The 21517-nt window shown below is 37.2% G+C and overlaps 1 protein-coding gene across 2 annotated transcripts in view; it reads left to right on the top strand.

Moving 5' to 3' along the window:
- The window catches only part of SH3PXD2B (SH3 and PX domains 2B), a 133407-nt gene that overhangs the window by 77139 nt on the left and 34751 nt on the right, over positions 1–21517 (top strand). For both annotated transcript variants that reach the window (XM_074292076.1, XM_074292077.1), the window contains exons 5-6: positions 2433–2524; positions 7748–7773. In XM_074292076.1, coding sequence (XP_074148177.1) covers positions 2433–2524; positions 7748–7773 — 118 coding nt within the window. The remainder of the gene's footprint in view (positions 1–2432; positions 2525–7747; positions 7774–21517) is intronic.

The raw sequence follows: 21517 nt of genomic DNA, 5'->3' as shown, positions 1-21517 counted from the left end.
TCCCTCTGGTTAATGCATTGCATTCTGCACTAATGTGTAATAAAGTAGATGTTTAGTTTAGCCTGAATTTCCACATCCCTACTTCCTCCAGAAGAAGCAGCCAGTCGCTGGAATAAGCTAAAACTGTTGGGGAATATCATATAGGCAGGACTTTTTTTTAAGGGCAGGATTTTCTGTGCACATATTATGTCTAGTGCTAATGCCTTGAATCTTACCCAAAGGGATCAAAATTTCTTTTGAAATCCTATGGCAGGCATTGTTATGGTCTTTCTGTCCCTGCCTTGAAAGATATAAACCCAGAATAGGATAACTCAGTGTTTTTTCAGGAACTGAATGACTTCTCTTCTCTTTTATATTTTTGTTAATAACAAACATTTGCTGAATTTCAAAGTGAAAATTTATTGTTCTGATTCCCACCAAGAGTAGAAAGAGATGAAATTAAACCTGTCTGTGCAGCCATTTGTGACCAGATTAGTTTTGTTTTGTATTCACTGGAAAAGAAGAAGATTGGCACTAAAATTGGGTCTTGCATTGTCTAGGGACTTCCCATTTCCAGTCTTGTCCCTTGTTATTTGGATTGGCTATGTCTGCTATGGCCTCTAAGTTTTTTTTTTTTTTTTCCTAAGTGCCAATTTGCACTGGGTGCCTTGGGCTCATTTATAGATCTATTCTTTTTAAATGCCTTTCCTCTCCTGTTCTTTTTCTCTTTACCTTTTTATTGGGAGCCTAAGCTCCCAGATAAAAATGAGCTAAATAACATGAGTAAAGGCTGTCACAAGTCTGAGAAGTGACAACATTCAGGTTTGTTTTGTGCAGAGCATACAACTAACAGTCACTACTGCTGATCTCCCGATGCCCTTTGCCTCTCAAACTTGTTGGAGTTGTCAGGCTATCATTAGCAAGTATTTTGAGTATCCTCTAGAGGTGTAGCCCTGGGTCAAATGCAATGGAAAGCACACAATCTGACTCAGGAGACGGTGTTAAACCTTCCCACATTCTTGGATTTAGAGCTAGAAAGGATACTAGAAGTATTCCAATACAGATTCCAATACAATACAGATTCCAAATTTGCCCATGGCCATAGTTAATAATTCTACAATTCTCAATTTAAACCCAATATCTCTGACTCCAGATCCCAACATGCATGTAACAATTAGAATAACTATAAATGTCTATTGTGTTCCAAAATTTTAGTTTAGAGTACACAGTCAAGACTTTAATCTGTACTAAGAATTTTGGGATACCTTATATGTGATATCAATGGTTTAGTCTATAAATTCAGAGAAAGTAGAATAATTAGTGTGCTAGTCTGCTTAACTTAAGATGTGAAAATAAGTTCCAAACCAGTGAATAAAGGAGATTAGGGATGAGAAAAAAAGCATACTGAAATCCCTTTTGAATCCTTTGATACACATATGGATTCCCTCTGGATTAGTGCTGAAGAAACTGATATAGCAAAAAGTACAATAAAAATCAATGATCTATAAATACCAAGTGTTTTAAGTAAATAAGACTTTTTAAAGAAAATGTCATTGCATTTGACAATTTATAAAGTTTTTACCAAAGAATGTTAATGAATATATTCACTACACCAGAATTCAAAGGGAATTCAGTAGTGTGGATAGGGGTCTACTGGTTTCTCCCTTGCTCCCCCAGTGATAAATTGTCAGCACCTTGAAGGGTGAGAATGAACGTTTCTCTTATTTTCCATAAAGCTTAGAATAGAATTAAATATATAGTACACTAAAGCAGTACTTGTTGATTAGTTAATTGACTGATCAACACAGAAATATCTAAAAACGTAGCCCTTGATCCATTCATACTTACCCGCATATTTGGTAAGGAATCCATCCATCAACAGATGCTAGACTTTTTCCTTTGGTTTTTGTTATCATATGGATAAAAACTGAAAATAAAAACAGCAACTGGTAGGTGGGAAATAATTTGATGTTTCCACAAAAGCAGTGTCTTTAATTAGTATGTATCATTATTAGAGCCTTTTGAATCCTCTCTATTGCAAAGAAGAGGACTTCCTTGATATAACTGGAAGAATGATTCTATTTGGAAAGTACTCCCCCTGACTTCCAGGAAAACTCGGAGAAAGAGAAGCCAGTTGAGCTAAAGAGTTCTTAGCACATTTTTAAAGTTTCAAGTTCCTGAACTATAGACCTCAAATACAAAATCTCCCAAGCATTTTGAGAGTCCAGCATGTTGAATCATATCTTGGTCCTCAGAAGAAGCAGCAATCAGAGGATACTTATCAGAATATAAAGTAGAGGTCCAGATAAAATTCTTAAGAACTCAGTGGGAAGATAGGTGTGGGAGGAACTCTGAGGGACTCTTCAACCAGTTAGCACTGCAAATTTGCTTTCCCTCTTTTCCCTACAATTTTCCTATATGTACTATATTTCCACATTTCTCTGTTTTTTCAGGCCCTGATCCGATTGCCACCTTATATTTCTCAATGTGATGAGGTACTTCAGTTCTTTGAGACAAGACCTGAAGATCTGAATCCCCCCAAAGAGTAAGTTGGTTTGTTGATGGCCAGTTGGCTTTTCTTTCAGAAACCAGTATCCCTGGAGCCGCATTCAAATGTCTCCCTATACTCTGACCATAAATGCCATGACACCGCCAAGATAGTGGGCAAACTGATGCCAGTCTAGGAAGTATATAAAATTTGAATTAAAAATCCATAGCAATTTTTTGGACTATTCACAACCAGAATGAAGGCCATTCTAAGCAACTAGATTATTGAAATCCCAGAAAATGTTGACATTGATCATAAGGGTCAGACAGTTATTGTGAAAGGGCCAGAATTGTCTGTTGAGTTTTCAACCATATCAATATTGAGCTCAGTCTCTTTGGAAAGAAAAAAATTCTGGGTAGACAAGTGGTAGAGAAATGAAAAACACCATGCAGCCATGTACACAATTTATAGTCATGTACAAAACATGATCAAAGGCATTATTACCCAGCATCTTCATTACAAGATGAGGTCTCTTAATACTCTCTTCCCTATCAATGTTATTATTCAAGAGAATGACTCACTTGTCAAAATCAGACATTTCTTGGGTGAAAAATATATCCAGAGAGTGTGCATGAAACAAGATGTTGCTTGTGCTGTTTCTCAAACCCAAAAAGATGAGTTAATTCTTTTTTTATAGCTTTTTACTTACAAGACATATGCATAGGTAATTTTTCAGCATTGACAGTTGCAAAGCCTTTTGTTCCAACTTTTCCCCTCCTCCCCCCTACCCTCTCCCCAAGGTGGCAAATTGACCAATACTGTTAAATATGTTAAAGTATAAGTTAAATACATTATATACATACATACATACATACATATATATATATATATATATATATATATATATATATATATATATATATATATATATATATATATACATGTCCATACAGTTATTTTGCTTCACAAGAAGAATCAGACAAGATGAGTTGATTCTTGAAGGAAAAGATGGGAAAGACTGTGTTGACTGAAGGAATAACTAGGAAGCTGGAGATGAAATGACAACCTAGAATGAAGTAGGAAGTTTTTAGATATGGAAAAATAGAAGAGAAAAACAGGGAGAAACATTTGTTCTAGGGCTGGGTTTAAATGATCCTTCTGTCTAAAAGCTCAAGTTAACTTGAACTCAATAAAAAAGTTGAGAGAGTGGAATGGGCTGTTGTTTGACCCCCGTGTTTTTAAAAAGTTCTAAATTGCAGTAGTCTCCCTTACTGAAAATATCAAAGAGCAAATCATAATTATGAGAGAGAAAATCTCAAAAATCTCTAGTACCATCCAAGTATCTTCTTTCCCAAGCCCTGTCTCCTCCTCCTAAAGTCATTTGTGTTCTTCATTTTTCTCATTTAAAATAGAGACAACAAGGAACATAAAGAAAGGCTACATTAGCAAATATAAGTGACATATAAAGAACCAAAAAATTATTTTAAAAAATTAAATAAGTGTGGTATAGGTGGATAGAGAGCTGGCCATGGATTCAGGAAGACCTGGATTCAAGTCCTGCCTCAAGTCACTTGACTTTTCAGTGTTCTAGGCAGTTAAGACTATTTAAAATAGTTATAACTGCTTCAGAAAAGGGAATTCTCTACACCAATGTAACTGCAGGTCCAGGCCAAAAACAATTTTTTAAAATAGGGATAACAATACCCATGCTGTCTACCTCACATGCTGATTATAAGGTTCAAATAAGATAGTTGTGAAAGCATCATGAAACATGTCCATTGATATAGGAATTGTGATTTCCTTTTAACTGAGGCAGCTACAATCCTCTCCTGCTCAAATAAGACACTATAGCTGACCCTGTCTTCCAGCTTTCACTCTTTTCATAGGTTCCTGCTGAAAACCCTAAAACATGACTAAGATGACCCACTGGAAGTACCCGATTCAGAGAATTGTAGAATTTGGAGATATTAGAGATCTTAAGAGAGTATTCAGTTAAGCAATAAACATTAAGGACCTTCTGTATTCCAAATACCATGCCTCATTTTACACCTGAATAAATAGAGTTTTAGAAAGGTAAAAGTGGCACAATTCAGATTCAAATTCAAGTTTTCTCACCCCAAACTTATTGCTCTTTCTAGAACGTGGAAAGGAAGGATGATGGCCATCATAAAAAAAGAAGATTTTTTAGGTTTGTGGCACCTAGAATATTAGTTTATAAGTTGTCTATTCCTGTGCCCAGCCAAAGGCTTTAGTGCTTGTCTAAGTTCAAATCCAAAGACTTTTTGACTCTCTTGGCAAAATTGATTTTAAGCTGGTCCACAAATTCCAGGGTGGACCTTGTTCCACATGATGAATAGTGATAGAAAATGGCCTGACTCAGCCATCTGTGATACAGTGTTTCTGAGATTTGTGTGGATGTCATCATTCATAAACAAGATAAACTCTTTCTCCAGGAAATTGAATGGAAGCCAACACTTGAAAGGAATCGGAAGATCAAGAATGCTTTTTTTCATTCATTATTTCTTCCTTTATTCAGAAGGCTGGTGAAGAAGGGACTAGGTCAGCACATTCCATTCTCAGCTGCATTGCTTCGAATTTTTGTCCGAAGTCAATGGAGGACTTTTTGTATCCATCCAGAAAAGTGGAAACCACTTATATTGGAAGGGCTTTGGCCTGCCAGGGGAGGAAGGCATAGTAAACCCAAACTTAATTCAACTGTGTGAAACTTAACCCAGCTGTGATAGACATGAAGGGAAGGAGAAAAATGGGTGGGATTCATCGGCAAAGATTTCTTGAAGGAGCAATGGAATTGTACTCCAAGGACCTGAGTTCAAATCCCAATCCTGCTACTTGCCAGCTGTATGACCTTAACAAAAATTGCTTCAATTCTCTGGGTCTCAAGTTCCTCGTGTGTAAAAATTAAAACATTTGATTAGATGGTCACTGGAGGTTGTTACCAAAACTTAAATCCTATGAGGGGAGTTTGTAATAAAATTTTGGCAGAGAAAAGGCATGGGTAGATAAATTAGGAATGGTTTAAGAAAAAAAGCTATGAGTTGAGACTGAGGCTAGTATAGTTAGAAATTACTTGACTAGAAAACAAATGTTGAGCCTAGATTTCCCATCCTTTTTGAGAAGGAAGAAGAATAAAGAGGACAGTGGCGGTGAACTTAGAAATAGAAAGGAGGGAGTTGTGTATAGGGCTCTAACAATTGGTAAAGGACTTTAAAGCTTATAGTTGTGTATTAAATTGGAGCTCCTTATAGGTTTCTGAGCAGTAGAGTCTCATGTTCTCCATGATAGGATTTTTCAGATAGGATATTGCTGATGATAAATAGGAAAAACTTGGGAAACACAACTACACATTCACTTTACATGTAGGAGATACATAGGAAAAAGTAACTCTTGAGAACTACATCTTTATCAGGGCAGTTAGGAGTATACTTAAGGGGATATAGGTATAAGTTACCTTTAATGTGAAGATATAAAAAAAGAAATTGGGGTGGAAAAGGGATTATACTTAGAGAAGAGAAAAGGGGAGGTAAAATGGGGTAATTTATATTACATGAAGACCTATAGTTAAAGGAAAGAAGGGAAGAAGGTGAACATTGTTTGAACCTTAATCTCATCAGATTTGATTCAAACTACATAAAGACATATATAGATTGTTTTAGAATTTTGCCTCACCCCAGCCCTCTTTGTGGTGGCCAGAAACTGGAAACTATTTGGATGCCCATCAATTGGAGAATGGCTGAATAAATTGTGGTATATGAATAGTATGGAATATTATTGTTCTGTAAGAAATGACAAACAGATGATTTCAGAAAGGCCTGGAGAGACTTACATGAACTGATGCTGAGTGAAATGAGCAGGACCAGGAGATCGTTGTATACTTCAACAACAATACTTTATGATGATCAATTCTGATGGATGTGGCCATTTTCAACAATGAGATGAACCAAATCAGTTCTAGCAGAGCAGTAATGAACTGAACCAGCTACACCCAGCAAAAGAACTCTGGGAGATGACTATGAACCACTACATAGAATTTCCAATCCCTCTATTTTTGTCTGCCTGCATTTTGGATTTCCTTCACAGGCTAAATGTACACTATTTCAAAGTCCGATTCTTTTTGTTCAGCAAAACAAATGTTTGGTCATGTATACAAATATTGTATTTAATTTATACTAACATATTTAACATGTATTGGTCGACTTGCCATCTGAGGGGGGGAAGGAGGGGAAAAATTGAAACAAAAGGTTTGGTAATTGTCAATGTTGTAAAATTACCCATGCAAATATCTGGTAAATAAAAACTATTAAAATATTAAAAAAAAAAAAAAAAAAAGAAATTTGTCTCACCCTACAGGGAAGTAGAAGGGGAAGGGGAAAGGAAAGGTAAATTAGAAAGCTAATAGAAAGGAGGGTAAAAGTAGAATAGGAAAGGTATAAAAAGATAGGGCTACAAGTAGGGCAGATTGAGGGAGATGGTGGCCAAAAACAAAACACTAGTGAGAAGAAAGAATGAAAGAAGAGAGAAATAGGGGAAAATAGGATGGTAGGAAATATAGAGTGACTAATCTTAACTGCAAATGTGAATGGAATGAATTCTCCCATAAAATGGAAACAGATAGCAAACTAGATTACAAATCAGAAACCTACAATATTGTTAACACTTTACATATAGGATAATAGATCATAGGATTACTCAGTGCTAGAGATGTACAACTAAGGAAATATCTCCAAGCTAAGGAGCCCCTTTCCTTCATTCAGTTTCTCCTTTGTCTGTATAACACAACTCAATGGGTGAAAATTATCCCATGAGTTCTGTGTCCTCTATTATGCCTTTAAAGACAAGTGCATTGGTTTCATAGATCCTAGATTTAAGTGTTTTCCCATCACCACAGCCACTTTCTCTGTGCCTGAGGCTGGCTGAAGGTTCTACTTTGGGTATCTGCCTTTCAGACTGAGATCTGCTCAAGGCTTTATGCTGGTGGTTTCCTCTTTTCAGAAAACTAAAATGCCTTCTCATCTAGTGATTTCTCTGAGAAAATCAGCTTTACAAGGTGAAGCACTAAGATGTAGAGATATAGAAATATCAAGGGGACTTTTTGATATCTTTTCCATGTAAAAAAGTCTGAAAATTCCAAGCTATCTGGAAAACTTCCACTGTTATTTCTCTAGAATGAAGAAATGTTACAAAATTAAATAATTCATTTGTATGCAATACATACTGAATCTCTTTTCTTTTCCTTCCCACCCCTGCTTCTCTCCTCTACAGGGAACACATTGGGAAGAAGAAATCTGGTAAGAATGAAAATGTTTTTTTCTCTCTATGCCTCTTAATTTTCTCTCCATATTCTTCCACCTGCTCCTGATCTGATCTGAGGACCTGGGTATGAGTCTTATTTCTAATTCTTAGACAATTGGACAAGTCACTTAACCTCTCTAATCTTCAATCTCCTTTTCTGTAAAGTGACAATAGTAATACTTGCACTACCTACCTCTTCCACCAAAGTCCTCTAGCAGTATTTCTTCATGTCATGGAAGTAAGTGATCCTTGGTCCTTGAAAGCTATGAAAGCCAAATATAAGTTTAGTTAGGTCATATGAAGCTGGAGGGCTTTGAATTTGGGCACAGAAATAGACCTGATTTCAGTACAGAAAGGTTTATAAAAATACATGACTATGAGGTGACAAATTTTATTGGACATGAAAACTCTCAGAGAGCATTTAGGAAGGAATTAAGGGTTGTGACCTGTAGCACTGGAAGGGGCACTTATACCAATGAAATCCAAGGTCCCCAATATGTGTCAAGTCTCACAATATTGTTATGAAAAAAGCTATTTGTAATCTCTTTAAAATCCTCTACAATTATTATCATCAGCAATGTTACATAAAGTCTCATCTAATCTGTTTAGACCTGTTCCAAAAGGGAATGGGCTACCTTGGGAGTTCTTCCAGCAGGGGCAGCTCCTTTTCTCTCTGAAACAAAAGTATTTTCTTTTATGGCTTCCTTCTCTTTTTTCTGGATACTGCAGCTCTCCCAATGGGAGAAAACCCAAAGGGAAAAAAAAAAGGATATAGAGTATGTAGGGAGGGATGTTCTTCTCTCCATCTTGGGAGCCATCAGCAATTCTATTAATGATTCTCATTGTTGTAGTGTAGAGTGTAAATAGAGTGGAATTGAGAAGACCCTGCAGACATGTATTAGTGGGCAACTTCATAGGTTTTCCAGAATTCAGTTTCCTCACCTGTGAGATGATGAGGTGATGTATATTCACTTCCTATATTTTGAGGCTAGCTTCTGGGTCAAGTAGGAAATGTCCTAAAGTATGTCCTAAAGAATGTCTTAAAGTATCAGATGCTACCACTCCTCAAAAGTAACCAGATTCAAATATAAATTATTTAGCCTCTCTGGGTCTCAGTTTGATCTTTTGGAAATTGATCCCCAGGATCACTTCCAGTTTCTAATCTGGTATTTCCATATAGTTAAAGTTTTCAATTGTTCATGTCCACCATTCAACATTTTTTTCTGAATTCTGTATCTCTGGTCTGTTAAGCTATTCCTGAGTGTAAAGACTGTGGTCAACAGTGCTTTTAAAAATATTCAAGGTTGTCCCTGGAAAGAAGACATTCTATAAAATAGATCTACCCTTTTAAGGGTTAGAAGGAACTGCCCAAAGGCCCAAAGCCTGGAATTACCTCCTACCTCTTCTCACCAAGCTCTTTTTACAGCTCTCATTTTCTGGTTTAATAGATACTTCGGGGAGCTTTGGCATCCTGCTCAAGCTACAAATAGCCACTAGACCCATGGATAATTATATGGCCCCTAGAAGCGAGCAGAAAATAGGAGTGCATTTTGCCCTTCTGAGACGGTCAAAAGGTCCATGTTTTCAACTTAAGCAAGGCTCTTATCTCTGGAAGGAACCAGTGGGAGGGATGGAAAGGAAGGAGAATCAACTTTGGTAAATAAAGCTGAAGTGTCTGCATGGAACAGAATTTTTTTCAGAGACAATGATGAAGACCTTCACACAGAGGAACCTCTAATTAGTGATAACTGATTGCTTCACTCACCTGCAGTGCTGGGAAAGCTTGTTTATATAGTCTTGACCATAACTTTCAAAATCAGTTCTGATTCTAGACTTATCCTTCTTACTAATTCTACCTTTAAATTTGTGCATCCTTTAGGACCACTTCCAGGGGATGTTTGTACATATTTTACAAAGGTTTAAAATGCATAGCCCCTGAGAATCTTATTGTTTTATGGAACCAAAGATGATTGAATTGGGAAGAAATCCTACATCTACACTAGGTTGTTCCTTTCGCTCTATTTCCCTCTCCCAAGATTTTGACTAGACCTTTTAAAGATTGTTGAACTATTGAAATTATCCTGATTCTACCAGAAAAAAAAGGATCTCATGCTCTTCTATTGGTTCAGATAATTTCATTTAGTAATTATTTTTCATGTCTTCTTTGCAACACCCAAACCAGCATTAAACCATTCTAACACCCTAAATATTTTTCTTTACTCAAATATTGTTTGCTTTTCAGAATATTTTCCAGTAAGAGTTTCAGTGAAGTAAATTTCTGCAAAGTGAATTGTATTTTTGTCACTTATCTGTGTTAAACATACAACACAAGGTGCCAAACACAGAGTATGGCCTACAACAGTTCTCAGTAAGGTCAAACCAGATTAAAATAGTTTTAATTGCTTTAGAAGATTTCTGTTTGCACTGGCACTACTACTCCCCTCTATTAATTCAAATCACAGCATCATCGTACATGCTTCCTCTCCCCCAAATTATCACCTGGTAGCCAGCCTTCTGGTTCTGAGTGCCTATTCTCACCTAGATAAGGAGGTCTTTGAAGGACAGACATTGCCATACTCAAAGCCCTTCCAGCTTGGCAGGCCTTTCTTGAGCTTAGATCCAGCTGACTTAGCCTATGAGGACTCAGAGTCTTCTTCAAATCATGGACCTTTAAAGGATGTTGTTGGGAGGTAGATAATATTATCATGCAAAAAAAAAAATTCCTAAAAAAAGTGGCGATCGAAGATGGCGGAGAGGAAACACACGACTCAGTGAACGTCCTCACTCCCTCACAACCAATTAGATAAATTAAGTCTCAAAATTAGCTCAGGACTGATAGATACCACAAGGACTGGAAGCACGACTTACCAGCTGAAGAGAATCTGGAGTTTCAACAGGAAAGGTCAGTTCTCAGGGGAGGAATAAGAAAGACCAGCACAGACGGTGGGGTAGGGGCACACTGCGCCCATTGCGCTGGGAGGGGCTCTGGGATCAGAGAAGCCACTGAGGTAAAGGAATCTGGCACAGGCTGTTAGCTCTTCTCTGCTAATTATTTGGCAGTTCAGAAGAGAAAGCCAAAATATTTTAAAACTCAGATTAGATTTCCACCCCCCCCACCCTGGGGGTGACTCGGCAGACGGCACCAGGGGGTGTGGCCTCAGCTACCTCCTGAGAATAGTTAAGAGACTGACAAGTGGGTGGATACGGCCCAAGGCAACACACACTGCCTAGCTTAGCTGGAGGGAGTGGAACTCAGCTCCAGGAAGTCCCAGAGAAGCGGAACCTTTGAACTAGGGACCGCGGTTTCTGGAAGACACTTCCAGTTTGAGCGCAGGGGCTTCTCACGTCACCTGCTGCAGACACCCACTCCCCACCCGGACACATAGGCTGAGCTTCTTGCTGTCTTCACTATTCTACGCCCTCAAAGCACAGCAGTGCTAATCACCTCTGAGGCGCTTCCAGGGAGGGGGTGGGGAATTCTCTCCCAGAGCTCTCTCTTAGCGCGGGCGCAGGAGCCGCTGCATCCATCCGGTCTGGGAGGAAGCTGGTAAAGAAGTAAATAATTTCCTACCCCAGGGACAGACCCCAAAACATTTTTTAAGTATGAGCAAAAAAGCTAGAAAAACTATAGATTCCTTCTATACAGAGAAAGAGCGGGTATCCAACCCCGAGGAAGTTAACAGCAAAGATTCAGAAGATAACAACCTAAAGGGGAACGATTCCTGCCCCCCATCACATAACTCTCTCCTAGAAGAAGCTCTTAAGAAATTGAGGGAGATCGAAGAAAAATGGGGCAAGGAAAGGGAAGTTATGATAGAGAATAACAACGTCCTGAAATTGGAGTTGGAAAAAATAAAGAATTCACAGGAGATGCAGGGAAACAAAATTAGTGAATTAGAAAAGGTTAAAAAAACACAGGAAAGTAGGATTTCTGAATTGGAAAAGATAAAAAAGTCTCAAGAAAATAGAATTTCTGAATTGGAAAAAGAAAATAATTCTCAAAAAAAAAAATTAGGGAAATGGAAAAAAATTCAATAGAGCAAAATAATTCATTTAAAAATGAAATTGGGCATTTACAAAAAGAACTAAAAACTGTGAAAGAAGAAAATAACTCCTTAAAAGTCAGGATGGAACAAATAGAAATGAATGATTCACAGAGAACCCAAGAATCAGTCAAACAAAACAAAAAAAATGAGAAGCTGGAGAACAACGTCAAATACTTACTGGGAAAATCTATAGACCTGGAAAATAGATCTAGGAGAGATAATCTGCGGATTATTGGACTTCCAGAAAACTATGACCAAAAAAAGAGCCTAGATTCTATTTTACAGGAAATTATCAAAGAGAACTGTCCAGAGATAATAGAAACAGAAGGGAAAGTAGATGTGGAAAGAATTCATCGAACTCCTTCTGAAATAGACCCTAAAAAAAGAACACCACGGAATATTGTGGCTAAGCTGCAGAATTACCACACAAAGGAGAAAATCCTGCAAGCAGCTAGAAAAAAACAATTTAAATACCAAGGTGCCACAATAAGGGTCACCCAAGATCTGGCTGCCTCCACATTAAAAGATAGAAGGGCCTGGAACCTGATATTCCGTAAGGCAAAAGATCAAGGACTGCAACCAAGAATGAACTACCCAGCTAAGTTTAGCATCTTTTTCCATGGAAGAAGATGGTCATTCAATGAAACAGAGGAATTCTATATGTTTCTAAGAAAAAAACCAGACTTAAACAAAAAATTTGATCTACATCCACAAGACTGAAGAGAAACAGAAAAAGGTACACAGAACCCTTGAGAACTGTAACTTTGTTGTGGGTATATAAAAAATACTCAAGGATAATTTGATTTTCCTGATATAAAAGAAAAAAAGGGGGGTGTGGTAAAGGGAAGGAGGTCGGTTCAGAAAAAGGGGAAGGAGTGATAAAAAGAGGGAAACTACATCCCAGGAAGAGACATAGAAAATACACCATATCTGAGGGAACTTAGTGAGGGGGAGAATCATTGTGTGAATCTTACTCTCATCAGAAGAGGCTCAAAGAGTAAATAATTAACATATTTGTTTTTCAGAGAATTTTCTCTCACCTCATTAAAAGGGGGGAGAGGAAAAGGGGAAAGGAAAAGGAGAATAAGTGAAGGGACTTGGAGGGAGGGGGGAGGGATCCTTAAAAAAAAAAAAAAAAAAGAGGGAGGGTTGCGCGTCACAAGGGGGGTTTGTAAATTAAATATCGGGGAGGGGGATCAGGGGGGTCAAGGGAAAAAAGCATAATCTGGGGATAATACGATGGCAGGAAATACAGAATTAGTAATTTTAACTGTAAATGTAAATGGGATGAACGATCCCATCAAACGGAGACGGATAGTAGATTGGATCAAAAAGCAGAACCCTACAATATGTTGCCTACAGGAAACACACTTAAAGCAGGGAGATACATACAGAGTAAAGGTAAAAGGTTGGAACAGAGCCTATTATGCTTCAGGTAAAGCCAAAAAAGCAGGGGTAGCTATCCTTATCTCAGATCAAGCAAAAGCAGAAGTAGATCTCGTTAAAAAAGATAAGGAAGGAAACTATATCCTGCTGAAAGGTAGCATAAATAATGAAGCCATATCAATACTAAACATATATGCACCAAGTGGTATAGCATCTAACTTTCTAAAGGAAAAGTTAAGAGAACTGCAAGAAGAAATAGACAGTAAAACTATAATAGTGGGAGATCTCAACCTAGCACTCTCAGATTTAGACAAATCAAACCACAAAACAAACAAGAAAGAAATTAAAAAAGTAAATAGAACATTAGAAAAACTAGGTATGATAGACCTTTGGAGAAAACTGAATGGCAATAGGAAGGAATATACTTTCTTCTCAGCAGTTCATGGATCCTATACAAAAATTGACCATATATTAGGACATAAAGATCTCAAAATTAAATGTAGGAAGGCAGAAATAATAAATGCCTTCTTCTCAGATCACAATGCAATAAAAGCTACATTCAGTAAAAAGTTAGGGGTAAATAGACCAAAAAGTAATTGGAAACTGAATAATCTCATCTTAAAGAATGACTGGGTGAAAGAGCAAATTATAGAAACAATTAACAATTTCACCCAAGATAATGATAATGATGAGACATCATATCAAAATCTTTGGGATGCAGCTAAAGCAGTAATAAGGGGAAATTTTATATCTTTAGAGGCTTATTTGAAGAAAATTGAGAAAGAGAAGATTAACGAATTGGGCTTACAACTTAAAAGGCTAGAAAAAGACCAAATTATAAACCCCCAACCAAAAATTAAACTCGAAATACAAAAATTAAAAGGAGAAATCAATAAAATTGAAAGTAAAAAAACTATTGAATTAATAAATAAAACCAAGAGTTGGTTTTATGAAAAAGCCAATAAAATAGATAAACCTTTGGTAAATTTGATCAAAAAAAAGAAAGAGGAAAATCAAATTGATAGTCTTACAAATGAAAAGGGGGATCTTTCCACCAATGAAGAGGAAATTAGAGAAATAATAAGGAGTTACTTTGCCCAACTTTATGCCAATAAATTTGATAACTTAAGTGAAATGGATGACTTTCTCCAAAAATATAGGCTCCCTAGATTAACAGAGGAGGAGATAAATTGCTTAAATAGTCCCATTTCAGAAAAAGAAATAGAACAAGCTATTAATCAACTCCCCAGGAAAAAATCCCCAGGGCCAGATGGATTCACATGTGAATTCTACCAAACATTTAAAGAACAATTAGCCCCAATGTTATATAAATTATTTGAAAAAATAGGGGATGAAGGAGTCCTACCAAACTCCTTTTATGACACAGACATGGTACTGATACCTAAACCTGGTAGATCGAAAACTGAGAAAGAAAATTATAGACCAATCTCCTTAATGAATATTGATGCTAAAATCTTAAATAAGATATTAGCAAAAAGACTTCAGAAAATCATCTCCAAGATAATACACTATGATCAAGTAGGATTTATTCCAGGAATGCAGGGCTGGTTTAATATTAGGAAAACTATTAATATAATTGACCATATTAATAATCAAATTAATAAGAACCATATGATCATCTCAATAGATGCAGAAAAAGCATTTGACAAAATCCAACATCCATTCCTACTAAAAACTCTTGAGAGTATAGGAATAAATGGATTATTCCTTAGAATAATCAGGAGTATATATTTAAGACCGTCAGTAAGCATAATATGCAATAGAAATAAACTGCAACCTTTCCCAGTAAGATCAGGAGTGAAACAAGGTTGCCCACTATCACCATTACTATTCAATATAGTACTAGAAACGCTAGCCTCGGCAATAAGAGCCGAGAAAGAGATTCAAGGAATTAGAGTAGGAAATGAGGAAATCAAACTATCACTTTTTGCAGATGACATGATGGTATACTTAGAGAACCCCAAAGACTCTGCTAAAAAACTACTAGAAATAATTCAAAATTTCAGCAAAGTGGCAGGATACAAAATAAATCCACATAAATCCTCGGCATTTTTATATATCACTAACAAAATGCAACAGCAAGAGATACAAAGAGAAATTCCATTCCAAACAAATGTTGAGAGTATAAAATATTTGGGAATCCATCTACCAAAGAAAAGTCAGGAATTATATGAGAAAAATTACAAAACACTTGCCACAAAAATAAAATCAGATTTAAATAATTGGAAAGACATTCAGTGCTCTTGGATAGGCCGAGCGAATATAATAAAGATGACAATACTCCCCAAACTAATCTATTTATTTAGTGCTATACCAATCAGACTCCCAAGAAACTATTTTAATGACCTAGAAAAAATAACAACAAAATTCATATGGAAGAATAAAAGGTCAAGAATTGCAAGGGAACTAATGAAAAAAAACTCAGAGGAAGGTGGTCTAAGTGTACCTGATCTAAAGCTATATTATATAGCAGCAGTCACCAAAACCATTTGGTATTGGCTACGAAATAGACCGGTAGATCAGTGGAACAGATTAGATACAAAGGACAAAAAAGGGTACATCTATAGCAATCTAATCTTTGACAAACCCAAAGATTCCAACATTAGGGATAAAAATTCATTATTCGGAAAAAACTGTTGGGAAAACTGGAAATTAGTATGGCAGAAATTAGATATGGATCCACACTTAACACCATATACCAAGATAAGATCAAAATGGGTACATGATTTAGGCATAAAGAGGGAGATAATAAATAGATTAGAGGAACAGAGGATAATCTACCTCTCAGACTTGTGGAGGAGGAAGGAATTTATGACCAGAGGAGAACTAGAGATCATTATTGATCACAAAATAGAAGATTTTGATTACATCAAACTAAAAAGTTTCTGTACAAATAATACTAATGCAAACAAGATTAGAAGGGAAGTAACAAATTGGGAAAATATTTTTAAAAACAAAGGTTCTGACAAAGGTCTCATTTCCAAAATATATAGAGAACTGACCCAAATTTATAAGAAACCGAACCATTCTCCAATTGATAAATGGTCAAAGGATATGAACAGACAATTCTCAGAGGAAGAAATTGAAACTATATCCACTCACATGAAAGAGTGTTCCAAATCACTACTGATCAGAGAAATGCAAATTAAGACCACTCTGAGATACCACTACACACCTGTCAGATTGGCTAAGATGACAGGAACAAATAATGACAAATGTTGGAGGGGATGTGGGGAAACTGGGACACTAATACATTGCTGGTGGAGTTGTGAAAGAATCCAGCCATTCTGGAGAGCAATCTGGAATTATGCCCAAAAAGTTATCAAACTGTGCATACCCTTTGACCCAGCAGCGCTACTACTGGGATTATATCCCAAAGAAATACTAAAGAGCGGAAAGAGACATATATGTGCCAAAATGTTTGTGGCAGCTCTTTTTGTTGTAGCTAGAAACTGGAGGATGAATGGATGTCCATCAGTTGGAGAATGGTTGGGTAAATTGTGGTATATGAAGGTTATGGAATATTATTGCTCGGTAAGAAATGACCAGCAGGAGGAATATAGAGAGGCCTGGAGAGACTTAAATCAACTGATGCTGAGTGAAATGAGCAGAACCAGAAGATCACTGTACACTTCATCAACAATACTGTATGAGGATGTATTCTGATGGAAGTGGAAATCTTCAACATAAAGAAGATCCAACTCACTTCCAGTTGATCAATGATGGACAGAGGTAGCTGCACCCAGAGAAGAAACACTGGGAGGGGAATGAAAATTGTTAGCACTAATATCTGTCTGCCCAGGTTGCATGTACCTTCGGATTCTAATGTTTATTGTGCAACAAGAAAGTGATATTCGCACACATGTATTGTACCTAGACTATATTGTAACACATGTAAAATGTATGGTATTGCCTGTCGTCGGGGGGAGGGAATAGAGGGAGGGGGGGTAAATTGGAAAAATGAATACAAGGGATAATATTATAAAATATATATATATATATATAATAAAAAAAAAAAAAAAAAAAAAAAAAAAAAAAAAAAGTGGCGATCAAGAATCATTATGGCCAGTCTCAGGTATGCTTAGCAGTATTAGCAGGGAGAGCTTTGCAACATTTTCAAGCCTCTAGAATCTTCTCACTGCTAACACCTTACCCCTTTCCCCCTCCCCAAATTAGAGGGAATATCTCCCCCTTCTAATTATCATAGGAATTTACTCAATGCCCCATTTTCTCTGAATAACATCTCTGTGTGTGCATATTTGTGGATTTGTAGATTCTTTTTAAAAACTTTTATCCAAAAGCATAGAAGTGTATTTGAGAACTTGCTTGCAATCTTAGACTAACTAAACCAATAGGTTTTATTGTTCTGTCTTGTCTCACTTTTTGTGACCCCATTTGAGGTTTTCTTAGCAGAGATATTAGAGTTGTTTGGCATTTTCTTCTCCAACTCATTTTACAGATGAGGAAATTGAAGCAAATGGGATTAAATTACTTGCCCAGAATCTCATAGCTAGTAGGTGTGTCAGGTCAAATTTGAATTCAGGGCTTGACCCTAACCCCAGTACTCTACGCACTAAGTCACCTGGCTGCCCTGGCCTAGATTTAGGCACTCAGAGTCTGAGGTTTGGATTAGGCATTTGTGCCAAGTTTTAGAAGGAAATGAAGCTCTAAATTATATAAGGAAAAGGAGAAGACATCGTCTCACAAAAGTCATCATTAAATTGATGCACTCGGTCTTTTTTCCATCTTTCTTCTCCCTATTTTCAGGGTCTCATCTTCAATTACTCCCTGATTCATGCATTCTTTTGCTACAAGTTACCAAGTCACATCTTTCAAACTGTTGAAAACATGCAAGAATCAGCACGATATAATATGTTGATGTCAAATTCAAGTAGAAATGGGTATCCATTTTTAAACTTTCCATGAGGATCCCTGTGGTTTGCATGTTAACTTAGAAACTCACCTATTTACATTATCTATGTTCTCTTATGTTTTTTTATTTATTTTGTTAAATATTTCCTAATTATATGTAATCTGATATCTGCTACACTGGGGAGAATTACTTGTCACTACATGTTTTTATACCTCTGGCATAGTGGATAATTTGTTAGGCCTGAGTCAAGAAGACTTAGATTCATATCCCACCTCTAGACTCTTAGTGATCCTGTTCAAGTCTTTTATCATTTTTATATCCTAAGATTTATCTGAAAAGATTAGATTTGCTCTATTTGACCTCAGAGAGCAAGATTCAAAAGTAGTGGGTGAAAGTTGCAAAAAAAAAAAGCACATTTAGACTTGATATGAAGAAAAAACTTCCCAATAATTAGTACTGTGCCAAAATAACATATATTGCATTAAGTAATAGCAGGTATCCTTTTAGAAGAGCTCTTCAGGGGCTGGAAAACCACTTGTCAGGTATGTTATCATGGAGATTCTTTCTAGATGTGGATTGGAGTAGATGGCTAAGTCAAAATCAATTGGTTGTCTTTGTTAGTGGAAACAGTTGTCACAGAGCTGATCAAATCATAGATTCTTTGCTTATTTGGCAGGAAGCATTCACATGAAATTGGAAACTCAAGTGCTACTTCATCACTGGCTCAATCCACTGATCCACATCTTGTCAGTTCAATTCAGGGCAATCTTACCAATATGAATTCTTTGTTTTTTGTAAGTGTGTTGTAAGTCCAGGATGGAAAGTTTTGACAATTTGCAGAATGCTGTATTTTATCTTAAATAGATTTTTTTGCCCACCTTTGTTATCTCCAATAAGAAACCCTTCCCTCCAAAAGAAACAAGACTGTGGAAGTCCCTGGGAAAATTTTCCCAGGATGAGTACCTCCTAGTAACATTAACCCAGGAAAACCAATTTTTTTCAGGTTGTGACCTGTGTTTCAGAAAAAGTTTTGGGGGGCCTTGGTAATCCTTCTGACCTTTTCTGAGTTCTTAAATGTGGCTATTCTCAGGGAAATTTCCAGCATAAAGAGATTAGATTACTGCTAATGGAACAAAGAAAAAAAATCAATGATTTTCTTAAGAGTGATTATAATGAATTTTAAACTTCCATAGACCAAGCATAGCCTGTATGTTCAACTCAGCTGTCCATTCAAGAAGTATGTAAAGATGCTGGTGACTCTGATCTCATGTACTTTTACCTGTTGCTTTAAAAGGGATCCTGTATGCTATAAATAGCCCCCTCAAGGATGATTTCCAATACATTCATGTTAGATATGTGGATCCCAGAAGAATATAAAAATCACAACCCATAGCCAGAAAAAGTACAAATTTGATACATTTCTATGTATGTTTAAGACTCACTCAGTAATAGGCATTGCTGGTTCAAATCTGATGACTCTGCTGGGTTGTTTTTATCTCCTTTTGATCTTTCATGAGCAGGCCCATGTGTATAGAAATGCAGAGACAGTGGGATTCCTGGGGGTTTGAGTCCTGTGTGTTGGGTAACACTCTGGAAAAAAAGTGCCTACTCAGAAGTCCAACTCCACCTGTTGGTATTATTATAGGAAGTGATACTCTGGCCTGTGGTCACCCAAGACTGACAGCTGAACTCTTGTCTAACTTTAGGATAAAATAAATTAGGTTTATTTATAATTTAAATTTTATTTTAACTTCAACCCTAACCCTACCTTCTCTTCCACACCCCATGCCAAATTCCTGCATTGCCCCTGAATTACCTTAAGGCCTTTCCTAGACATTTCTGTCCTTGTTGCTCTCCTGCTCTGGGTAGGGAGGGCCCTCAGATGAGCTGATTTCCAGCTCTTAGTAGGGGAGGCTTTGAGGAATTTAGTCCTTGGCTATGTTACTCAGGGTAAGTGGCAGGAAAGGGAAAAGGTTAATATTAGGAAACCTATGGATAGATTTACCCTTGGGTTGCAAAGAAAATCAAATCCAACATGTTTGTGGCTTCATCTTTGGCCCTGAAGTAGTAATATAATTCTCATTGATACAGTGTGTTAAGATTTATGAAGCATTTTGTTCACAGCAGCCCTCTGAGGTAGGTAGTTAAAACATTATCCCCATTATTTAGGTGAGTAAACTGACAGTAAAAGGTTAAGTGACTTGACAATCTCCATAAAATTATTAAGTATTTGAGGTAGGATCCAAACCAGGTCTCTTGATGTAAGCCCAGAATTCCTGTTATGATGCTACATTGCCTTTCTGGGGAGGGAGAGAAGACACACACACACACACACACACACACACACACTGTCACTTTCTAGTCTTTTTTACCTTGCCAATCTTTCTTTTATTACTTCTTTCTCCTCACTTCTCCTTTATCTCTATTGCTTTCCTTCATTCCTCCCTCCCACTATTTTTTCATTTTTTTCCTCCATTTTTTCTTCAGGATTATCAGCTCCCATGGAATAAATGGGATAAGTGACTCTAGAACTTCCCAGAAAGAGAGGAATGGACTATTTGGGGGGGAGGAATGTCACAGGAGCTAAGTTGAGGGCAAAACATAAGCCTCTCATAATTTCCTACCACATTTGGCAATCTGATGAGCTATGTGTACAATGAGCATGCGTCCAACATTTTTATACGTTTTGGGTCCCATGCCATGATCTTAAAAATTTTGTTCCACACTTCTACAACCCTGAAGATTTTCTCTCCTTTCTGTACCACAGAGGCTTTTCTGAAATGTGATGTCACTTAAATTTAAGAGAATCAGGATAAAAGATACCTAAGATGTTAGGATTACTAAGTGAGAACTCAGGTTGTCTGGAGGGTGACAAGGTGAGAATTCAGGTTTTCTGGACAATTACAAGGTGAGAACTCAGGTTGACTTGATAAGAGGGGGCAAGCTCATTGGCTGGGGTGGTTCTTCCCAGAAGCCCTTGCATTATCCCACGCCCATTCTCTGGGAGGATAAAAAGAGACAGCAATGGGCGCAGAGGGCAGATCGGCCTGGAGAAGGATAAGAGCTGGAGGAGATTCAGAGCCAGGATTCAGAAGAAAGACTCTCTGCATTACATCAGGCCTGACGGGGCTCTCTGCAGGAAGGGAAGTCACTTCTAAGGACAAGAGTTAACAGCAACTGCCTGGAGACAACGGTTCGTTACAGGAAGAAGAATCTGTCTGAGAGATTTGAGTAGACACAGCAGATCTCTTCCCAGAGAGCGATCCAACAGCTTCTGGAGACGACAGCTCGTTACAATTGGCGCCCAACGTGGGGCCAATTATGTTGATTTTATAATCAACATAATTGAGGAGCAGAGTTTACTTGTAACCTGGGTACAGATTGCTAAACTCTTGGCTGCATTAAGACGCACAT

This window comes from Sminthopsis crassicaudata, chromosome 2 (genome assembly GCF_048593235.1).
Source record: "Sminthopsis crassicaudata isolate SCR6 chromosome 2, ASM4859323v1, whole genome shotgun sequence".
NCBI lineage: Eukaryota > Metazoa > Chordata > Mammalia > Dasyuromorphia > Dasyuridae > Sminthopsis > Sminthopsis crassicaudata.
Note: the sequence above shows the minus strand (reverse complement) of the source record. Positions and strands in the feature narration are given on the sequence as shown.